Source organism: Trichomycterus rosablanca, chromosome 7 (assembly GCF_030014385.1).
Source record: "Trichomycterus rosablanca isolate fTriRos1 chromosome 7, fTriRos1.hap1, whole genome shotgun sequence".
Classification (NCBI taxonomy): domain Eukaryota; kingdom Metazoa; phylum Chordata; class Actinopteri; order Siluriformes; family Trichomycteridae; genus Trichomycterus; species Trichomycterus rosablanca.
Window position 1 is genome coordinate 33,908,069 of NC_085994.1, and position 23,117 is coordinate 33,931,185.

At 37.4% G+C, this 23,117-nt stretch overlaps 1 protein-coding gene across 1 annotated transcript in view; it reads right to left on the bottom strand.

Annotated features, from left to right (window-relative positions):
- LOC134318379 (membrane-associated guanylate kinase, WW and PDZ domain-containing protein 2) overlaps positions 1 to 23,117 on the bottom strand; it is a 67,752-nt gene that overhangs the window by 24,639 nt on the left and 19,996 nt on the right. The window contains exons 3-5 of the mRNA XM_062999267.1: positions 19,299 to 19,415; positions 8,637 to 8,756; positions 2,171 to 2,344 (exon numbers count right to left, since the gene is read on the bottom strand). Coding sequence (XP_062855337.1) covers positions 2,171 to 2,344; positions 8,637 to 8,756; positions 19,299 to 19,415 — 411 coding nt within the window. The remainder of the gene's footprint in view (positions 1 to 2,170; positions 2,345 to 8,636; positions 8,757 to 19,298; positions 19,416 to 23,117) is intronic.

Here is a 23,117-nt window from a genome sequence, read left to right on the forward strand (position 1 = left end):
AAAAATGTGGCAATAGTGATACTATTATCTTTTCTTTCATGTGTCTAAGAACCCTCCCATTGTTCTGATAAACAATAAAAGTTTAGGTTTCTCCTAAGGTTGTTTTGGGTGGCTCATAGTAGCTCCTGATTCAAAGTGTCTCAGGCTAAAATTCATGAACAATGGTGAATGTGTAAAACAGGTTTATGTTACAACCAGCAAAAACCTTCTACCTCAAATTAAAATCCGGTCTGTGTGAGAACAGGAGGAGGTTCAGTTCCCTGATCTAATATACAGCTGAACTCAGTAGTGTGTCAATATCTACATCAGAGCAAGGTCAGGATCTCACCCCCACACTTTGATTGAGGGGAAAGCGCATATAATCCATAGAGACAGATCACTATGCAAGCCTCCGCTGCCGATTGGCTGCCATAGGATGGCTTGATCAATGTCTTTGGAAAGTCTATGCCACCTCCCTTGGGACAACAGGGCCAATGCAGTAAAAGTGCACAGCCAAACAAAACTAAAGTGAACTTATGAAATAGATGAATGGACAGTTTTAGTGGACTGTGGGCTAAAGCGACACCCATTTACACAAAATAGCTTTGAGAAAAAAACAGCAGTGAGAAAATAATTGATTAGTTAAATGAGAAGAAGAAATATTTATTCACTGACTTGGTTAGTGCTTCTAAAAAGAGGCTGATTTGCTAGATAATGTGCTACAAAAATGTCCATTGAATAAATTTGAGTCTAACATTATTTGTGGCAAAATTTGTTTATTTTTGGGGTGGGCATCAAGTAGCACAACAGAAAAGCATTTGCTGCAGAAGTCACAGGTTTGTGTGCCAGCTATCACGAAAGCCAAGAAGCTGGGAGTTTATCGTCCTGTCTTTTGGGTGGAAGAAACAACCCTTCTTTCTTTAGACAGTCTTGGGTGTCTATCAGGTAGACAGTAAGGGCCTCCACCAGGCTTATTAATCTGCCTAAGGGCACTTAACAGGAAGCTAAGGAAACTAGCAAAATAAAGTAAGACATTGCTGTGATTCTTCATTTAATGCTCTGTGGTAAAAAATAAGAGTAAATGTTTGCTTGTGGTCCACAGTGTTGTGAAACATTCTGCCCTGGCTTTTATGTGAAATGTTACATGGGAGATATGATAACTATCATTAATAATTATCATCAGTTATGATTGGCTGTATACTTACAATAAATGAAAAAGCATTTATGGCCAATTTTTTATGTTTAGTGCTGAAATAAGGTGACAAAAGAACAACTGTGAAGCCTGTAAATATTGTGACTATTGGTTGAATTTGCACATTCTTTGAGTAACTATGTAATCACAAGTAAATACATTATTTTCTGGCATAACACTATATCTCATTTTCCTTTACAGTTATAAATTATATTTATTCTACAGAAGGGTTCTGAATATGGAGTTTGTTCAACTGTGGTCATGTCCCTATATTTCTTAAAATTCATCTCTTGTATTGTGGTTAAGTCTAATTACATCTGAAACCATAAAATTTATGTTAATTAAAACAACTGTTCAAAGACCCTGCAATGTAGCATTTAATAAAGCCTGGTTGTAGCGTATATATTTTAAATTCATTCATTTAGACCATAAGCATCCCCAGCTGGGACCAGGAACAGCTGCAAGCTGCTCTTTCTATGCTAAGCTAATAAACATGCTCCCAGTACAGACATTTACTAAACACACACACACACATATGCATGTGACCGTGGGGATAGTATTCTTCTGGTCATAAGCCACGCCTTTTTTGCACCAGACAATTTACCGATCCATATGGCTAAATGATTCCTCTTTTAAATCTTTACTTCAAAGAACTTGGTCCCACAACTCTGTAGGCCTATCCTCATTCCTCCTGGAGTATTCCAGTCAACCAATCATTACTGTGCTTCTTGCTCAGGAGTGGTGTGTCAAAATATAGTGATGCCAGCATCATGCTATGGGAGTGCTTTACAGATACAGGGACAGTGAAACTGTTAAAAATTATACTGTAGTATGGATAACAGCATCAAGCTTTCTATATTAAATTTCTGCCATACGTAAATGTGATATTAATGTTATTAACACTTTTTTGTGTTCCAATAATTTTGGATACTAAATTGTATTAGTCTAAATACCTTAAATACGACTGCATCTAATTTTACATCTCATCCCCCTTCCTACCTGATAGCCCTGAGTCTCCTTCACTGTTGTAACCCTCTTCTGCTGCTTTCTCCAGGTTGCTGAGGGATTTGCTGCGTGTGCGGAAGTTTCTCAGGAGCTTGCGGTGTTCCTGGTATGTTATGGGAGGGCTGTCGGGACCGATGTGGATTGGCCGAGGGGTTCCATAATAGTTACCTGAAGAGATGAAGTAAAAGAAGAAGAGTTAATTAATTAAGAGTTCATTAGTTAATTAATTAATTAATGTAGTTTGTTTATTGCTCAAAATGCAATTTCTGCTTTTAACCCTTTAATGCTTGAGCTTACTTAGAGTCTAAATACTTAAAATAAGCTGTAAAAATAAGCTGTATTCAAATACGGGCCGTATCTTCTCCTTGGTTGACGTGATAAACTACAAAATATTGGTAGATGACACTGTGGTTTAAAAGAAAACAGCCTTTCTTACATTTATGTCAACTTGAAGCTAGCAGCTGAAAAATCCTTCATGAAAAGATGCATAATTTTTGGATCATATCAACTGTTTGGAAGAGGCTCATTAAAAAACTGTGTGCACTAGTAATAAAATATAATTTTTTTGTTGTTGGTATAGTCCCAAGGTCTTGGTGAGACCATTAAAGGGTTAAGCTTTTGTGTAAGGTTTAACTTTGGTGTAAATGTGAGAGATTGCACCTGAGTGCTAGAGTTGCCATGGTGATGGTGGACGCTGGCGCATTTGGCTGCCGCTACCGTTACCGTATTTTACCGTATTTTACCGTATTTTATTGTATTTTTATCGTTTTTCGTTTTCATCTTTTTACACACCTTGTGGATCTATTTCTTTTATGTTACTTTTGATACTTTTATTTGTGCTTTTGATACTTTTTGTTCTTTCTACTGTACATCGCGTCTGCGGCCGGTGGTGAACGGTGGATGAGTTTTCCTGGGATCGGCACGATGTTGAACTATTCCGTTGACCAGCTGAGGAAGTTCAACAACTGCACTACTCCATCGTGTATTTCAGTCATCAAACAGCTTGGACTCCTTCGCCGGCCTCGTTATATTCACAGGGGCTCCCGGAGAAAGCTTGTTTATCTTCGAAACGGTAACGCTATTCCATTCTTCTGGTCAGCCGTGCGCACTGTCGCTCCGCAAACACGTCATCAGAGCGCTGCTGCCTTGCACACCAGTAGCGGTGTAGTCTCCATGACAACGCTGTCCACGGAGTGGGATGGGAAACGCGGAGTGGACTTAGCAAATCTCCGTTCTCTTCCTCGTTCATCACAGCCAACTACACAACAATACCACTTGAAAATGGCATTGCTTAATGTTCGTTCACTCAACACAAAAAGTACTGTACTCAGTGAATTTATATCTGACAGTGAACTAGACTTTTTCTGTCTCACTGAAACTTGGCATAAACCCTTGGATTATTTTACGTTAAATCAGACCACGCCAATGGGATACTCGTATATTGATGAACCTCGTATGGAAGGGCGAGGTGGTGGTGTTGCTGCAGTCTATAGGGATGATATTAAAATAACCACTTTGTCTTTTCCTGCTGCTCTTTCTTTTGAACACCTGGCTTTCAAGTTGTCAGGGCCTACTCCTCTGGTCACTGCTGTAGTTTATCGTCCGCCAAAGCCAAACGCTTCCTTTCTCTCTGATTTTTCAGATTTTTTAACCCAGCTTAGTGCCCTCTCATCCTCTGTACTGCTTATGGGTGATTTTAACATCCATATTGATGACAACAACTGTAAATTTGCCAGGGAATTTTTGGAATTGTTACAGTGTTTTAATTTCACACAACATATACATTTTCCAACTCATAAAAAAGGTCATACTCTTGACCTTGTCTGCTCTACTGGTGTCCTAGTTCATCAGCCGTCCAGCCATGACCTTACTGTCTCTGATCATTTGACAATCATCATGGACATTGAGGTCACTAGGCCCATCACTAGAGCTAAACGTAAAATATCCTTCAGGAATCTTCAATATATCTCTCCCTCTCCCTTCTCAGATTCTCTTGTTAAAAAGTTGTCTGTCTGTCCTGTACTGTCTAGTAATTCATCTGACCTTGTCGATTACTATAATGACATACTCGCCTCATGTCTTGATGAGCTGGCTCCTTTGAGAACCAAATTTGTTTCATTTAGTCATTCTGCACCATGGTATACAATTGAGCTTCACCAAATGAAATCCCGTAAACGCCAGCTTGAAAGACTTTATAAGAAAACCGGTCTAACAGTACATTATCAGATTTATTCTGATTATCTTCAACATTACAAAGACGCTCTTACGGCAGCCCGATCCACTTACTATTCCGAACTCATACATGCTGGATCAACAAATCCTAAGACTCTCTTTTCCACAATAAATAAACTTCTCAAACCAGTTGACAATACTACCAATTCCTTTACAGTTGACAAGTGTAACTCTTACCTCTCATTTTTTCAAACAAAAGTTGAGAATATCCACAATTTTCTGACAGTTTCCCCTGTCATCTCTGTTTCTCCGCCTATCTCATCTCAATTTATTACCCAGCCTCTGTCTCAGTTCTCACCTGTGTCTCTTTTGGACCTATCTGAGATCTTAACAGGGATGCGAAGCTCCACTTGTGTTTTGGATCCTGCTCCATCAAAACTTGTTAAGGGTTGTTTTCCAGTTATCTCATCACTTATCACAGAGATAATCAATTCCTCTCTTAGTTCTGGCTCAGTCCCTCAATCACTCAAATTGGCTGCTGTTACTCCCATACTTAAAAAACCTGGACTTGACTCTAACATTATGAGTAACTTTCGGCCCATTTCCAATCTTCCATTTCTGTCGAAAATACTGGAACGTGTTGTTGCCTCACAGCTCAAAGATCACCTAAATTCCAATAATCTATTTGAATCATTTCAGTCTGGTTTCCGCCCCCAGCACAGCACTGAGTCAGCCCTCCTCAAAGTCACAAATGACCTTCTTCTTTCCTCAGACTCTGGACAAATTAATATTCTCGTCCTCCTTGATCTTACTGCAGCTTTTGACACCATTAATCACTCCATTCTTCTGTCCCGCCTTGAATCCTCTGTCAACATCACTGGTACTGCCCTTTTGTGGTTAAGGTCATATCTCGTAAACAGACAACAGTTTGTTAATATCAACAATTGTAGTTCTGCCATTGCTCCACTGTCCCAAGGCGTTCCCCAAGGCTCAGTGTTAGGTCCCCTTTTGTTTATTCTTTATATGCTCCCCCTTGGTGACATCATACGTCGGCATGGTTTACATTTCCACTGCTATGCTGATGATATTCAGCTTTACATCTCCTCCAAATCCATTAATACTGAACTTCACTCCACTCTGACAAATTGCATCACTGAAATGAAATTGTGGATGAAAGCTAATTTCCTCAAATTAAACTGTGAAAAATCTGATATGATCATCGTAGGTCCTACAACCCTGGCAAAAACCACAAAAAATTTTCAAATTACCATTGATAATGACACTTTGTCTCCGTCTTCTAACATCCGAAATCTTGGTGTAATTTTTGATAGCAACCTCTCTTTTGACCGCCATGTAAATCACATCACCAAAACTGCTTTCTTTCATCTAAAAAACATAGCACGTCTACGTCCATCACTCTCCTTTTCTGCCGCCGAAACCTTGATTCATGCTTTTATTACATCCAGAATTGATTATTGCAATAGCATCCTTTATGGTACATCTAACAAAATCCTAAAAAAACTTCAGTATATCCAGAATTCAGCTGCTCGCCTCCTTACTCATACTCGCTCCCGTGATCATATTACACCTGTTCTACAAAAACTTCATTGGCTTCCCGTTGCTCAACGCATTCAATTCAAAATTCTTCTATTCACTCACAAAGCTCTCCATAATCAGGCCCCATCCTACCTCACCGACCTGCTCCATCAGCACATTCCCTCCCGTAGCCTTCGCTCTTCTGAGGCTAACCTACTGTCCATACCCTCTAGGACCAAGCACCGGACCTGGGGTGACAGGGCCTTTTCCATAGCTGCTCCATCTTTATGGAATGCTCTCCCCAAACACCTACGAGATTGTCCTGACCTGTCCAAATTCAAGTCACTTCTCAAAACTCATCTATTCAATATGGCATTTAACTTGTAACAACACGAAATAAATGCTTTTATTTTTGCTATTCTTTTTAATAGTTTTTATACTTAGATCACGACAGAAATGTGAAGTCCTAGATCCTAAAACTTGTAAAGTTTTCAGTTTCCTGATTGCATGTAAATCTGTCCTGTTTCTGTCTAATTTTAAGAAATTGTTCTATATTTGTTGTTCTCTCTCATAATTTAGCTAATTTTTAATGAACTGTCTTATGCTGCTCTCTTTGTTTTTATCTTAATTATTCTTGATGTTGATGTACTATTTTGATTTTGTACTATGATTTGATTTGTATGGTGTATGTACGTATTTGTTTTGATTATTTGTCTTATGTAAAGCGTCTTTGAGTATCTTGAAAAGCGCTATATAAATAAAATGTATTATTATTATTATTATTAGATGTATAGTGCCATAATGGCTTCCAGGTAACCCAAACTACATTATTTTTAATGTACGATTAAGATTAAGATTAAGAGCGTTTATCTGGGTAGATGTGCTGAGACTACAGGGTTATTATATAATATAGTGCTAATACGAAGCTGGTATGTGATAATCAATAACACATAAATGCTGAACCCACAAAACCCTATAATACTATAGAATCATAGATGTATACTCAAGGGGTTTTAACCACACATAATACTGTGCTTAGTGCCATTACTTCTTTTTTTCAATTTTACAGAAATGGGAGATTGAACATATGATCTACTTGACATTTATAGCACTGGTTAATCAATACAAGAAAACAAAGCTGCAGCATTTTTAAGGCCATTCTATTCCAGAAAAAAATAAAACATTAAGTCCATACTGTTTTACTGTACATCCTGAACTGCATATTCACCTTTTAAAGTCTTGCATCATGTTCACAACGCTGGCTGAGTAGATTGCTAGCAGGTCATAAATCAGAGCCCTCATCGGTCTGACAAGGTGAGAACGACGTTTATGGTGCTAGGTAAATGCTGCAACATCTTTTATGCTAATACTTCTCTCTCTCTTAATCAGGAAAAGGGAGGTGATCCTGCCCCAGAGAGCCGTAACTCACATGTGCTCCCCGCGAGCATTACAAGGCCGAGAACACCGGTGCTGAATATTAACGGCGTGCTTAAAGGCATGAGGATTATTTGCTATATTTTTTCCTCAATATTGCAATACTGTATGGTGTGGTAGTACAAGCGTACAGTGATATTAGTTTATCTGCTGTTTTGCATAGATGGTAAAACATACAGCTTTAGATACATGCAACATTCTGATTATCTTGGATTAATGCTCTAGGGTTAGAGGAGGAATTTTATTGCTAAAACAAATTACAATAACAAATGACAAATTATCAAATGGTGTTATAATAGAAAATTAATGCTGGGAAGGATTTTCTATTTTATTTATACATTTTCTCCCATTTTCTCCCAATGTAATGTAGTCAATTTATCTTCCGCTGCTGGGGGATCCCTGAATGCAGTCGAGGTGGGTATATTGCTGCTCACGCCTCCTCTGACCTGTGTGCACCCTTTTTCACCCATGCACTCTGCACAGGCACCTCTCTATCTGCTAATCAGGGTTCTTACACAGCGTTTGAAGACCCCACCCACATAGTACGGTCATCCCGCCCTAGCAGAACCGTGTCTGCTACAGGCACTGCCAATTATGCCCGTTAGATGGCGCCCAGCCGACCGGTGGCAACGCCGAGTTTCAAACCGAGGAGTTCAGAATCTCGGTGTTGGTGTGCTAGCAAAATATCCCGCTGCACCACCTGGGTCCTGGGTGTCTAATCATTAAAGATTATTATATATATACTGTTATTACCTAAATATTTTTTATTATTATTGATTAATAAGTTCTATTTATGATTCTTGTAAACGGTCATTTATTATCGGGCCGTTCCTCTTGATGCGTTTGACACGTACCTATTTCAGTCACGTGATACCAAAAAATTAAGCCCACAAGCTAGCTAAAAGCAGGGTTCCCACTGACTTTCCATCATTGGTGAGTAGTATCGTTATGCACTTTGTGTTTTTTATTATGCTCGTTTTTTGCACCTGTTCATGGTGCCGAAAAGGTTGGGGACTGCTGTTATAAACAGTGTATTTATTTTTACATTACATATGTCAATGGCTGCTGACAATGTGGTCTCCATGTGTGCTGTTTCACATCAGTAACAAGCTGGTTATGCGATATATTTGTTACCGAACTGTTTCTAGTTTAAACCTACAGATATTGGCATCAGATCATACAGAATATTATTGGCTCTTAGTACAGCTGATGATGTTTTTAAATTCTATCTATTATTCATGACAAAAAATACAATCCTCTGTTTGGATCATGTTGGCTGCATGTAAGTACAAGGCAAAACAATCCTACTGTAACTGACCTTTGAACTTGCCACTTTCCAGCAGAGCTCCTGATTCCTCTAGAGAAAAGAACTCCTCAATGGACACAAAGTTATAATCCACTCCTGAGATTTCCCCATCGCGAGGCTGTCTGGTCGTACCTACAATATATATCAGAGCACAGTAGATGTTAAATAATAAACCTCTGTGTGTGCTGCTGCTTTTATTAAAACACGATTCTCTAAAGACTCCCAAGTGTCTATAGTTGAAGTGAATGCATATTGTAGATGAATAAATTATTATATGATGTTTAAGTGTAGGAGCGCTGTTCACACCACCTTGCTAATGGTAATTGAGTGAATACATTTACTAGACAAAGACAAAGAATTTCTGCAGTAAAACAAGCATACAAAATAATGCTGATGCCAAAAGCTTGTTAACAGTTATCAAAAGGAGCTAATTGAAGTAAACAGAGCTATAGGACATTGTATCAGAATAAGTCGCATCTCACTACTCACACAAGGTGAAGCTCCAAAACTGCAAGAATAAAAAGAATCCAAAGATGTTTGAACCAAGGTAGAACAGCACTGTGGCTAAAAACCAAATAACAAGAAAGGGGAGAATCGCAAATAAATAAGGTGGCCAAAATAACAGAAACAAAGTAACAAATGAAAGACACAAAAGCATCCGCAGCCTGCAATGGAGACGGGGGGTAGAACAGGGACTGCTCCGGCCGTCTGTAACAACTCAGTTCTCAGCAAAAAGGAAAAATAGAAAACCCTCAGAACCAACCAGCACCCCAAGCACACCAACTGCCACACTAATTACATGGATTTATGGGATGTCACGCTGCCTCCAGGGCAATCCAATCTCCCAGGGCCGTTCTCTCGTAAGGCCCGAAAATGCCCAAAAATAAAAAACTGGACAGGCTTTAGAGAAACGGCAGGTTTGCCAACAGAGGAGCTGGCAAGTGTGGAATAAAGAAATGTATAGAACTGTATCCACCTGGAGTGAATTAACGCTAACAGCTGCAGGTGATTGTCAATTAAGAGAAGCTGACACATTAATCATCTGTGCGTCCGTGCCTAAAAATAGCAATGTGGAAGGACATGACTCTCAACATGACTCACAACATGACTCTCAACATGACTCACTGCCGAACTCATTCTCTTGACAGTAAATTTTGGCATATTATTTAAAAATCCCACAAAAAACTATTAAATATCTTATTTTCTGTTGGGTTTCTTAGTTTTTTTTATTGAAATGATTGAAATCCTAACAAGACTGTTGGTCTGCAACAGAAAAGTCAGGCAGAATATTGTACATTTGGTTTAGGGGTGACCCCTTACATTGTCAGGTTAGCAGGCCTACAATGACAAAACCTCTAACACCCCAGACTAATCATGTTGTTTAACTACATGCTGTCATGGAAATCCTATTAAGGCTTAAGTACAAAGCTGTCTAATTTCTCTCCCTTCCAGAGTGATCCCTGTAGCCATTTGCCATTATACTGTATATTTATAAAGCTGCTAAATAATATTTAGAGATGTTTAAGAGATTATCTTGAATTCTATAAATCAATATTAAATCTGAGAGTGGGCATCTGTGTGCTTATCTGTCATCCTGTGTATGAGATGCCTTTCACGGTCCTACAGAAAAACATGCACACACTTAACACCCCTGGGGTCACCCATCTTATTGGGCAGGCGACCCATTATAGGCCCTTTCCCCTTCCCTAACAGCTTCTGGTCGTGCGGTGATTGATGTGTGGTGGGTGTGGTAAAAAGCAGTTTGGTCTTGGCCTCTGGTCATGTGAGCCGAATATGCCGCTGCCCACACACCCACAATCTAATAAAGCTCAGAATGCAGCACCTCGGGGGGGGTTGAGGACAAATAAAGCTGAGATGATCATGGGACTTTAGAATCAGATTCTCAATTCGATTATAAATTGTGTAAGAGAGTGAGGAGGATAAAGAAACCAGAGATTGATGGAGCGACAGTCTTTAACCATTTGGAGCCTGGAGAACCCCACTGAGAGATGACAGGACATGGCAGAATGTAGGAGTTTAAAACAATCAATCACTGACAGTACAGTGGAAATAAAGTCCCATTTGTGAACACATTTTAATTTACTACAATACTGAAGAATTCATTACATCACTCTATAAATGCAGAAAGAAATTTATAACATCCTTCTCAATCCTAATTGTGTTAGGTTATAACAATCTATTATGGCTTTATATAATCAGAGTTTAATTCCTCATGTGTGTTTCTGTCTGCATTTTATAGAAGTATTTTAATCTTACTGCCCATCTCTATGTATTTCAATGTCATGCCCTCACAATATATATTGTTCTCTGCAATGGAACATGGACAAAAATACCTGTATCTAGGTTGTGAATGTATGTGATGACAAACAACTAAGGAACTGCAAGTCCCACTTTTTTGAAAAAAGTGAGGTTTCTGAATCCAGCATTGGATAAAATCTGGGGGAAAACAGTGTAATAATTAAAAGCCATCCAGTGTGGCTGATATTAAGCAACTTAGCGAAGAAAAGAGGGTCAAAAATTCTACTCACAATAAAGTTAAATCAGTTTAAGCTTTGATTAAATATATAATTAATGCTTGGTTAATTCTTTCAAAAATGGCACAAGTTATTTAGTGCAGGGGACAATTACATTTTTACATGGGTGATATACGTAGGTGTTTTATAACTTTTTTAACTAATTAAGATAACTGTTTAAAACTGCATTTTGTGTTTACACACACATTTGTTTAACTAACAAACTGTTTAAAGATTTATAACAATAAAGTGGGACAAATATGCAAATATGCATGACCTTGACCAGGACAAAGCAGTGGTAAAAACATAAAATTAAATTTAAAATAATTAATATGCAAAAAAATTGAAAGGGGGCAAATATAGTTTTCATGGCAATAAATGTATTCAAACAATATATTTTTTTACACAAAGTGTTTAATAAAACGGAATAATTGTAGGATTAATAACTAATAACTGTCCTCTGGCCTTGTTTGTTTGACAGTTAGGCTGTTTTTAAGGTGATTTATGTGTATTTTTAATGTATTGTGAATGTGTTACTTAGAATATAATACAAATATGCAAATATAAAGCATTTTAAATCAGCTTTACCCACCACTGGTTAATGAGGAACCATGCAAAACCATTTGAACAGAAAATGTAATCCATTCTTGAGTAATTTTGTCCATTTTACTAAATCATTGGACTACAATTGCATACCACTGCATATATTAGTGATAAATGTTACACACCTTTAGATGCTTTAAGTGGTATATTATATTATGCCCTACTTTCAAGCAGCGTGTCACATGTGACGTATTTTCTCTCTCTCTTTTATTCATTAAAATATTTCATTGTTGGGTCTAATGGATGAACAGTAATAACAGCAGACAAATGCAGCCACTTCTCATGCATTGTGAAGCCACATTTGAATACATTACAGTTTGACAGCATGCAGAGAGATGGGGGATAGACTTAAAGAATTACCCATTAACCCACCACTTCACTGTATATCAGTCTAATTTTGTTGTGCATAACTGCAGTGATAACTGCTGACAAACTTCAAAGCGTACACCCTCGACACATGTGAAGCTGAAGTCCTGACTGTGATGTGTGATGCCTCAAAAAGCCCTTTTCCACCAACAAACACAAGGAACAGAGTTTCCTTCTACGTCTTCCTATAACCAAAAACGAACATCTTTAACAACAGCACAAATGCTCGCAGGTAGGGTAGTAACAAGGTCCGTCACCTTGTTACTACTCTTTACTTTCGTTGTGCAATGCCCACCATTGATGACGCATCCTTGGCTCTCTGGTGGAAACGCAAGCCGGTTCTCTAAACAGCACCAAGGTTCAAAGAAGCCTGAACAGAACCGGTTCAAGAACCAAAGTTCTTTTGGTCGAAAAGCACTATGTGTGTGTTTAAAAAACATGCTTCTTGAGTCTTTTAGGCATTAAAACATAATTATTAACCTTACAAAAACACAATATGTAACACTAAGCTCATCAAATGTGTACTTTTCCATACATACACCGATCAGGCATAACATTATGACCAATTATGACTAATATTGTGTTGGTCCCCCTTTTGCTGCCAAAACAGCCCTGACCCATCAAGGCATGGACTAGACCCCTAAAGGTGTGCTGTGGTATCTGGCCCCAATTTGTTAGCAGCAGATCCTTTAACTCCTGTAAGTTGTGAGGTGGGGCCTCCATGGATTGGACTTGTTTGTCCAGCACATCCCACAGATGCTCGACTGGATTGAGATCTGGGGAATTTGGAGGCCAAGTCAACACCTCAAACTCGTTGTTGTGCTCCTCAAACCATTCCTGAAGCATTTTTGCTTTGTGGCAGGGCGCATTGTAATTATTGAAGTTAGGTTGTAATTATTGAATTCATGTGGTTTCAGCCACAACAATTAATAATATGCCTCCGACAGTTTAGGGAAGGTCCTTTTCTGTTCCAGCATGACTGTGCCTAAAGCAAGGTCTATAAGGACATGAAGCTGGGCCAGCATGAGTGCATGGCCATACGAATGCTCTTCTGAATGTAATTGGCTTTTTTGAATCTTTGTGATTGGTTAAAGTCAAAAGGTCATTTTTTTGTCCATACACTATATGGACAAATGTATTTGGACACATTTGTAATTATTGAATTCATGTGTTTTAGCCACAACAATTAACAGTATGCTGTCAACAGTTTAGGGAGGACCATTTTTTGTTTCAGCATGACTGTGCCCCTGTGCCCAAAGCAAGGTCTATAAAGACATGAAGAGAAGTTTGACCAGCATGAGTGCCTGGCTATACAAATGCTCTTTTGAATCTTTGTGTTTGGCTCTTTTGAATCTTTGTGTTTGGCTCTTTTGAATCTTTGTGTTTGGCTCTTTTGAATCTTTGTGTTTGGCTCTTTTGAATCTTTGTGATTGGTTAATAACTGAACAGTTATTATATAAGAAGTGCCATACCCTTTCATTAGACATACATTTTTAAATAAATGTATTTTTTGTTTAGGAAACGTACAACGCTGCCAAACCTATGGTCAGCTGGAACTGCACACAGGCTGGATAGAGATTCACAGTATAGTGCAGCACAAAAATGTTCTCATACGCAAACTGCTGCCATGCTTACTCAGGCTTTATACATGCATTTTGTATTGACATCCCATAGATTAATGACAGTACAGTATGGCGCCTAAAGACTTCAAGGCAACGTAATTCAGATTGCTTACTGGTATCATATATGCTATGCAACAACCTGCAATATACAATGAAACCTAATATCTAAAACTGCTTATATACTCCAAAACAACCTGACCACAAAGAAAATCCAGTGAATATCACACACACAATCAACACACAAGCTTGTTCATGGCCAATGAACACACACATGTGTAGCAGCATGATAAATATTTGGAGAGTAATATCCCAGGGGTTTGTACTGTACAGCCACATGACCTCTGTCTCCATGGATACGACCTAACAAAGAGCAGTCTCATCTATCTGTTTATTTTACAGTGCAAGCATTCACAGCTATTATGACCCATTACTAAAGTTCATTCTGCTTAATTAAAGAAATGCTTATTTGCACTTTAATAGCCAACGATGAATTTCATAATTGTTTAGCTCCAGTCACAGTTGTTGTTACTGCAACACGTTTTGAACTGTATCCAAATAGTTTGCACTCATCTTCCCCAGGCATATTAAGTCAAACTAATGAAGCCACCCTAAGGCATCTATATCCATCCTGTCTGCTCGGTTTAGTGTTAACAAACAGATTGCAAAAAAAAACAGTACAATGATTACTGTGTTTAGAAGACCATGCACACACACACACACACACACACACTTGTTTTAAAGTTAAACTAATTGAAACAAACCATGAAAAGTCTGGTACTGATGCAGATTTTTTAAATACATACTGTGAAGTGAAAAGTTTACATACACTAGTACGGGACATAAACAGTGGGGGTCTCAAATCTGAGACCACTGGTGAACATGCATGTAATTTGCGTTTTTCTTAAATTTATAGCAATTAACTTTTAAATTTATGGCCGCTCAGGTGGCCGTTCAGGTAAAACACGCTAGCACACCAGAGCCGAGATTTCGAACACATCGTTTCGAATCTCAGCTCTGCCATCCGGCTGGGCTGGACGGTTACATGAACAATGATTGGCTGTTGTTCATACAGGGTGGAAAAGCCGGACCAGGGTTCCTCATAAATGATGCCGGCTGATTGAAGGCTCCGTACACAAAGCTGATACGCATATGAACTTGCCTCATGCAGGTGAAAAGATGCAGTCGGTACTGCACACGTGTCGACGGGGGCGTGTGTCAGTAACGATGCTCCTCAGTCAGCAGTGGAGGATAGTATCGGTACAGAGGAAGTGTAATGCAATCAGGGCAATTGGATACGACTAGATTAGGAAGAAAATTGGGGTTTTCCAAAAAACTAATTATGAATCAGCATAACAATTTGGGTGAAAAGTTAGCTTAAAAGAAAACATTAAATACATTTGAGAATATCTTAGTATTTGGCACTTAATGAAAAGTAAGTATACATAATTGTGAAACCGACATGTCAATTCCATATCAATACTTAATTAAACACTTTGTAGAAGCCCCTCTGGCAGAAAGAACAGCTGCAGATATTTCACTATAAGCTTTGCACATTTGGATTTGAGTAGTTTATTCTATCCTTTATAGCAGATTCTCTCAAGCTCCATCTAATTAGATGGCAAGCATCTGTAAACTGTCATCGTCGGGTCTCTCCACAGATGTTCGATGGGCTTTAAGTCTGGATTTTGACTGGGCTACTCTACGGCATTTAGAGATTCATTCTAAAGCCCTGATGGTAAAAGGTGAACTGAGTTTTACTAGTGGTTTCAGACTTTAGGAGTATGTCCAATGATTCAGTTACAGGAAAAAAAACAATTGCATAATTTTTTTAAATCACTAGGCTGTCATGAGTTGGGATGAGTAGGATGCTACTACTACTACTATCTACTACTACAATTTCTCTGTTTAAACATTAAACTTGTTGTGTTTGTTGAACGTAAGCTTATCCATCTGTGCCATCAAGCCCAAGGCGTGGCAAATGGCATGTCAGAAGTGATTTTATGAGTGTGTGAGTGTGTGTGTCTGTTGATGGCAAATATAGTAAGAAGGCTTGGCAAGCTATGGGTAACATCAAACTTGACATGACCTATTTTACATTAGAAAGTCATTACACAGTCCTGTCCCTGTAACCCTACACACACACACATGCACATACAAACACACTTACACACACACACACACACACACACACACACACACAAAATGAACCTGAATAAACTGTAAGGGTGCTGTTATTTTTGTACCAAAAATAAATACATGAATGAATTAAAAAAAGACCAGACTTTATTTCAAACATTTTAAATTTTAAATGTAATAAAAACATATTTAGGACTGACACCACCAGGATATGGTATATATATATATATAAAACAGCAAAACACATTAAAATACTGTATAATCATATATATATAAACCTAACCCTAACCCTAAATGAATTCCACATAGTAAAGCAACTAAATAAATAACTCTTAATAAGGGTTATAATGACACTGGCATTATTTCTCCTGGTATCAGTTCACTTTCTCAGTAACGTACAGCAACATTAGGTATTCTGTAAGTATTCTGGTTTAATTTGTCTCTTTAATGTCCCTAGATGTAAATAGGTAAGTGGATGTGTAAGTGTGTGTTGCACTGTGATTAACTGGTGCTCAATTTAGGGTGCATTTCTGCTCTCAGGGTAGTGCCAACCCCACCATGGCCCAAACCAAGGTGAAGCAGTTATTGAAGAAATAATGACATTAAACACACAGTAAAATTAGCTAAAAAATACTTAGATGGCAATGAAGTGAATTACAGATAAACTTTTACAATAATTTTAAACTACTACTTTTCATTCCAATTTTGACATTTTGAGTCATTTAAATAATTAAAGTTCATTAATTTCATTCCTGATTGGTCTGTAGAAACATAAAAACATTAAGAACACAGTAAGAATATCCTGAACAAGGCATCAGGTTTGTTAAAATAATACATGTTAAAATATTTTTATTCCCAAGTTACTAATAAAATCACCTTTGCCTAATAAAGAATGCGAGAATATCAGGTCATGAATAAGCATGATATGAAAATTATAACAGCCCCAGCATAAAGGCACAATTTGACACACCGGGGAGAGCTGTTATTACTCTTTTATCCTTGGTTACATGGCTAGGTCTATATTTTTTATGTGCAACTAACCATATGTTTACACACATGCTCTGCATGTAAATGTAGCAGTTTCTCTGGGACTGTAATTAGATTAGTTTAAATTATATCTCAGGATTTCATGAACCATGCTGCATAAAAACATACAAATGAAAAATATGAAAGCAAAGCTTTGCATTTTTATATGTACTGTACAATAATAATCAGATATTATTATTATAAATAATTATCTATTTAGTCAATATATGTAAATACTCATGTATAGAGTACAGCAATTCCACGTTTACAAGAAATCTGATTAAACTGGCTAGAATTTTAGAATAATCTTATTAAGAGCATGTAACCTTCATTCTCTTATTTCTTTCATTTCCTCACTTCACTAAGCTCCCTACCAGAAGCATTTTAAGATCATAAATCAAGTCCCTAAATAGTTTGTATAATAAAATAAATAATGTAGTTGCTATGCTGGCATAAATACATTAGTATGTGATTTGGGAAGTTGCCATGATAAATCTACAAAGCATTTACATAAGTAAACACTTGTACTTATTTACTAACATTTTGTTCCATTCTTTTCCATTTAAAAAAAAAAAAAAAAAAAAAAAAAAAAAGCAGCACTTTGGTTCTAACAGGTTTTAGCAGATTTGTGTTCTTTGACTGTTGTTTTCCTAAACTTGAGAAATGAAATGTTCACTATAGAAGCACTTCTGTAAGTCGCTCTGGATAAGAGCGTCTGCTAAATGCTAAAAATGTAAATGTAAATGTAAACAACAGCTTTACTACATAGTAAATATGCTATTCAGAATAACTGAGTGAATAAAGTACATAGACATAAAATCAATTGCAAGTTAGGTTAATAAAATAAATAACACCTCCTGTTTACTGAGAAAAGCTTCCAACAGGTTGTCACACTACCTCTCCGAGAAATCCAATTAGTCACTGAAGTTTCTAATTTTCAGAACACTAATGTACATGTAATTTTAATAATTGTGTTATTTCAAAGTCTGAATCTGATTACTTTGTCATGATAAAGCAGATATTTTTTAATATGTTCTTCTTTATAAATGACCAGAACCCCTATTAAAGATTTTCTAAAACTAAATCCAATTTTGTCTCTGATCAGAATGTGAGTATTTGAGAGTCATGCTGCTCCTGTGCTTGTGTGGCATAATGGTAAGAGTTGGAGCCCACAGACTGGGCTCACAAATGCCATTGAATATATGCATATCAGTGCGTCCTGATGCCAGTCCCAAAGCGTTGATAAACAGGAGTGTCCCATCAGGAACAGTAAAAACTGCCAAATCAAATATGCGGGCGAATAATCCGCTGTGGCGACCCCTAACGGGAGCAGCCTGAGAGAATCACGAATCCTAATGCGAGTATTTAAAAGTCAAAATATTACACAGAAGAAAATTAAGTTAAAGCCATACAGGAGCAGAGGGAGCACCAAAAGCAAAAAGCAAGGAGCAAAGGAATATTAATAAAAAAAAACATTATTATTATTATAAGTAAGTAAGTAAGTAAGTAAGTAAGTAAGTAAAGTTTATTTATATAGCGCTTTTCTAGGACCAAGCCACAAAGTGCTTTACAATGCGGTCAAGTATAATACAATAAAAAACACAAAAATTAATAATCATAAAAGCTACACAGTGACATAAAAACATTAATACAATAGCACAAATAAAATTTTTAAAGAAATAAAAGCTCTCACTTCATATTCTTCTGTCTTTTGCACACTATTCCCACAAAGGTGTCAGTGGCATATTTTAGAAGAACAGATCTCACACCAATTAAAATCAACTTGCGACAATCTTGAAGTTGGTTTGTAGACTCCATGTGTTAGACATGAGATAGCAAAGCACTGCTAATATCATTTAACTTCAAGGTCCTGGTTTTGGTAAAGAGGATTCTTTTTGTCCAACAGCCTCTATGCTTATGGAGTTGTAAAGCTTGCTTGACTATGAACTGTGATCTCTGTGTTGTAGAAGCTTCTAAATTATGCAGACCAGTTGTTGGTAGCTCTTGATTTATCGCTGACCATTCAGATAAATGTGCTCAATACAGTAAGTTGCTAGTTCTTTTTTAAAATAAAAAGAAATCACTGTTCAGCTTACCTTTTAATGAATGTAGTCAACTGGCCATGATTATGTAAGTATATAGTAAATCGTAATCACCAGCAATTAGATCGCCATTCAACAACATTTAATAACATTTCACCCAATTTCTAATCTAAGAATATTATTTGATGAATTTATCAATGCTTTATTAGGACAGTTGACATCTAAAGGGTATATCTACTTGTAAGGAACATTTATAACTTTGAACTGTATATACTGAAGTGTGTGTGTGTGTGTGTGTGTGTGTGTGTGTGTGTGTAAAAAGAGACAAATAAGACCAGTACTCACATGGTACAGCACGTAGATATAGATTTTCTCGTATGACTTGTTGAAGCTGACTGTCCATTGAACCAGGAGTGAAACATTTACTCAGATATAACCTCAGATCTTTACACAGAGTGGAACCTGTACGCAAATAAAACAACAACAACAACAAAAGTTTCAGAAATATAAATATTTATTCATCTTAGGAGCTATCTTGATGAGGATCATAATCCCATGATGCAACACTAATTAAGGGCTGCTTTATGCTACTGATTGTACAGTCGTGCAATGTGTGAGGCATTTTGAAAAAGTCAAACTCTCCATCCACCTCTGCACTGATAGATTAGAAAAGATGTGTAAACAGCTGCAGGTGAAGATTTACCTCCACTTTTGCATGAATCTGTGCATGAATGTGTTGGAAGTTGATGTAAGCTGCATACTACTGTACTAAATAGTACACTAAAGTACATAGTAGTGTAGTTATATTGTTATACTTGTTAGTACAGTAGTATGTTGTTTGGAACAGAGGTAGGTACTGGGTTCGATCCCCAGGTGGGGCAATCCAGGTCCTTTGTGTGTGGAGTTTGTGTCCTTTGTGTTCTCCCCGTGTCTGTGTGGGTTTCCTCCTGGGCTCTGGTTTCCTCCCACAGTCCAAAGACATGCGAGTGAGGTGAACTGGAGACACTAAATTGTCCATGACTGTGTTTGACGTTAAACTTGTGAACTGATGAATCTTGTGTAATGAGTAACTACCGTTTCTGTCATGAATGTAACCAAAGTGAGTAAAACATGACATTAAAATGCTAATAAATTAATAAATAAATTTGGAACAGAGCCTCTGTTTTGGAAATTTTGGAAATGGATTACTTTTTAAAAAAATTAAAAACGGTTGTAAAATTAAACGGTTGTAAAATTGTAAAAATGAAGTTGTAAAAATATGATAAATCATTTTGTCCATTTCTGGCCAAAGGAACATAACTACTGTTTACTGTCAAAATAATAATATAACTTTATTCTATTGCTTTATTCCAGAGAACCTGACTGACTTGACTTGATTATAAACTCATCATAAAGAAAACAGACACTAACTATTAATCAATACTGTTTAGAAGGAATACTTCAGGCAGTTCATAGTTTTTGACTTGGGTATATTAGGCCATGTTTATTCTTTTTATTCACACTGTGTTTAGAATGTCTTGTAAGGTAAAACAGTACAAGCTATGGGTTTTTCATTTTCTTACCAGCTGCTCTCTAACTCATATTGCAGTCTTAACTGTTCTCTCACATATATTTGGAAATAGTCAACCAGAGCCAGAATATACATTGAATGTCTATAGTCAGTGTAATAGGAATGCTAATTTATGTACATTGGTCTGTGGTGGCATTTCTGGATATGGAACAACACCATCCTCCACTCAGCTCGATTTATCTGCTGTGGAGTGTTTTATAGACTCTGATGACAAACCACTTGGTTGTTATAGATGAGGCGCATCCCTCTTCTACTTGTCAAAATAACAGACAGCCCCCAGGATGAGATGACCCAGCCCCTCACTGGCATAGCATAAGCTCCGCTAATAAAACATATTTTCAGAGCTATACGAGAACATAATTACTGGCACCAGTCAGACATGCCTGGAACACACCAGCTTATTGTAATGGATTAGAGAGGGGAAAGGTAACAAAAACCGTACTCAAATAAAAGTGCTGATCAGAAAAAATAAATACTAATCACCCAACATAGCTATTTAAGTAAGCAATAAAATATTACCACATTACTCCTTTCCCAATTTAACATATTTAACAAAAATAAATTAAAACAAAAATATTATAATGTGCATGTATGGCATGAATTACATCGAACTGATGGCTGCATTATGTGCTCACCACATGTCCGAAATAAACATGCAGTTTACTAAGGCACCTGGCATTACCTACTAACTGTGCTGTGCTTGGAGTGCAGGGTTTAAAAGTTGTGTTAGGTAACAAATAGGTACGCTGGCTACTTAGAGTTCTTTTTAAATAAAGTCACTCATATCAGAAGAAGTAACAGTGTAAACTGCATTTATAAAATGCATAGTGTTAGCAGATTGCATTGTCACAGATAAATGCAAGTTTCAGTTGTTTAAAATGTTAGGGATTCAGTGAATCTTTTCACAATATAATGCATGGTAGATGGTGAAAGACCTAATTATTTGTAATCTTGCGTTTAGAAATGTTTTTGTTGAACTAGTTGAACTAGACCTCGGAGACATTTTCACTGGACGACTCAAAAAGAAAGCCAGCTGCATTTTAAAAGACCCCACTCACCCTGGACATAATCTGTTCTCCCCCTTGCCCTCTGGAAAGAGACACAGATCAATCAGAGCCAAAACAGATTAAAAATAGCTTTTACCCACAAGCAATCAAATGCATAGCCCCTCTACCCCACACATGAGTCTGGTGTTATGTATTTATTTTTTTATTTATGTACTTATGTACTTATTGCTGGCTTTATTTATTATCTGCCTTCCCTGTGTGTGTCCTTGTGACTCAATGTATACATGCACCTGCTGCCAATCCAGAGCTGCTAAATGGTTTTCCGTTGTGTTGAACAATGACAATAAAGATCTAGTCTATTCTATTCTTTTTTAGTTGACAATTCTCTCTTTAAATTTGGCACAAAGTGGTGACCAATTAAAGCCACGACCAATCTCTAGATATTTTTATATCTAAATTCTACACCCTCTATATTAATGCTAATTCGAATAAAACTGCAGTGGGAGGAACCTAGGCCAGTGTAAAAAAGAAAAAGCACATAATGATCTACTGTATATAAATTTACTAGAGCAAACATTGTGCCCAGTTAAAATTACTCATACAGGTACAGGTTATTCAAAAGTTACCTCAAGTCAATGTAGCTACAAGTAATTACAAGACATTACTATCCCTTCAAATAAATATAATGTCTATTGTCAAGTTCTACAGATACATTTCAGTAGAGACAACACACACTAAACTACACTCCAAAATAACAAAAACAATTATAATAAACTGATATCCCAAAGACCGGGGACATAAGCCTGCAAACATACTCAATGTCAAATTATATACGCTCACCCAGATACACAACACAGCAATTTGTGGTATCAACAGCTTGCATAAAACTCAATCTAGTAGTAAACTCTGGACCAGAGGTTGCAGAGGTGAGAGATGGTGACAGATTTATTCAGAAAGAAAGAAAGAAAGATGAAGAAGGCGCTGAGGAAGCGCTAGTAATCAATCTAAGCTGTGAGGGCAGTGGGAGTCACGGTCAGGTGTGACATATTGTTCTGAACTAACACATCTATTACAGCAGTGGTTATCAGAGCTGCAGACAATTTTAGAGTGAGATGCACACAAAATCAACCCCTCTTAAATATTTGAAGCTTTAGCTTGATAAAGGTTAAGCATAAAAATTGGCTTAGCATGAGTTATTTTAAATAAAAACAAACTATAAAAGGCCTACCTGCCATGGTTATTGGCGGTAGGGCTTGGTTAAAAAATCATGTCCTCCTGCCTTGTCAAATATGGCTGGCAGAGGGGGCTGATGATTGACTTGTCAGTTTCTTTTACCTGACAGTCACCTGAGCCTCAATAGGCATTAATTTGCTTCTGGGGAAGTGTTTCTATTCATCACCGGTTCTTCCTTACAGATATGCAAGCTCCTCTGTTGGAAAACCCGCATCTTTCTCAAATCTGTGATGTCGGGCTCAGCCTGGTCTAGTAACTGATATTCCTTTTACCAAGTTTGGCACAACGTGGTGAGCCATAACCCATCTTTGCTTGTAAAGACTGTTCCTTTTGTGGATACTCCTTTTGTACTCA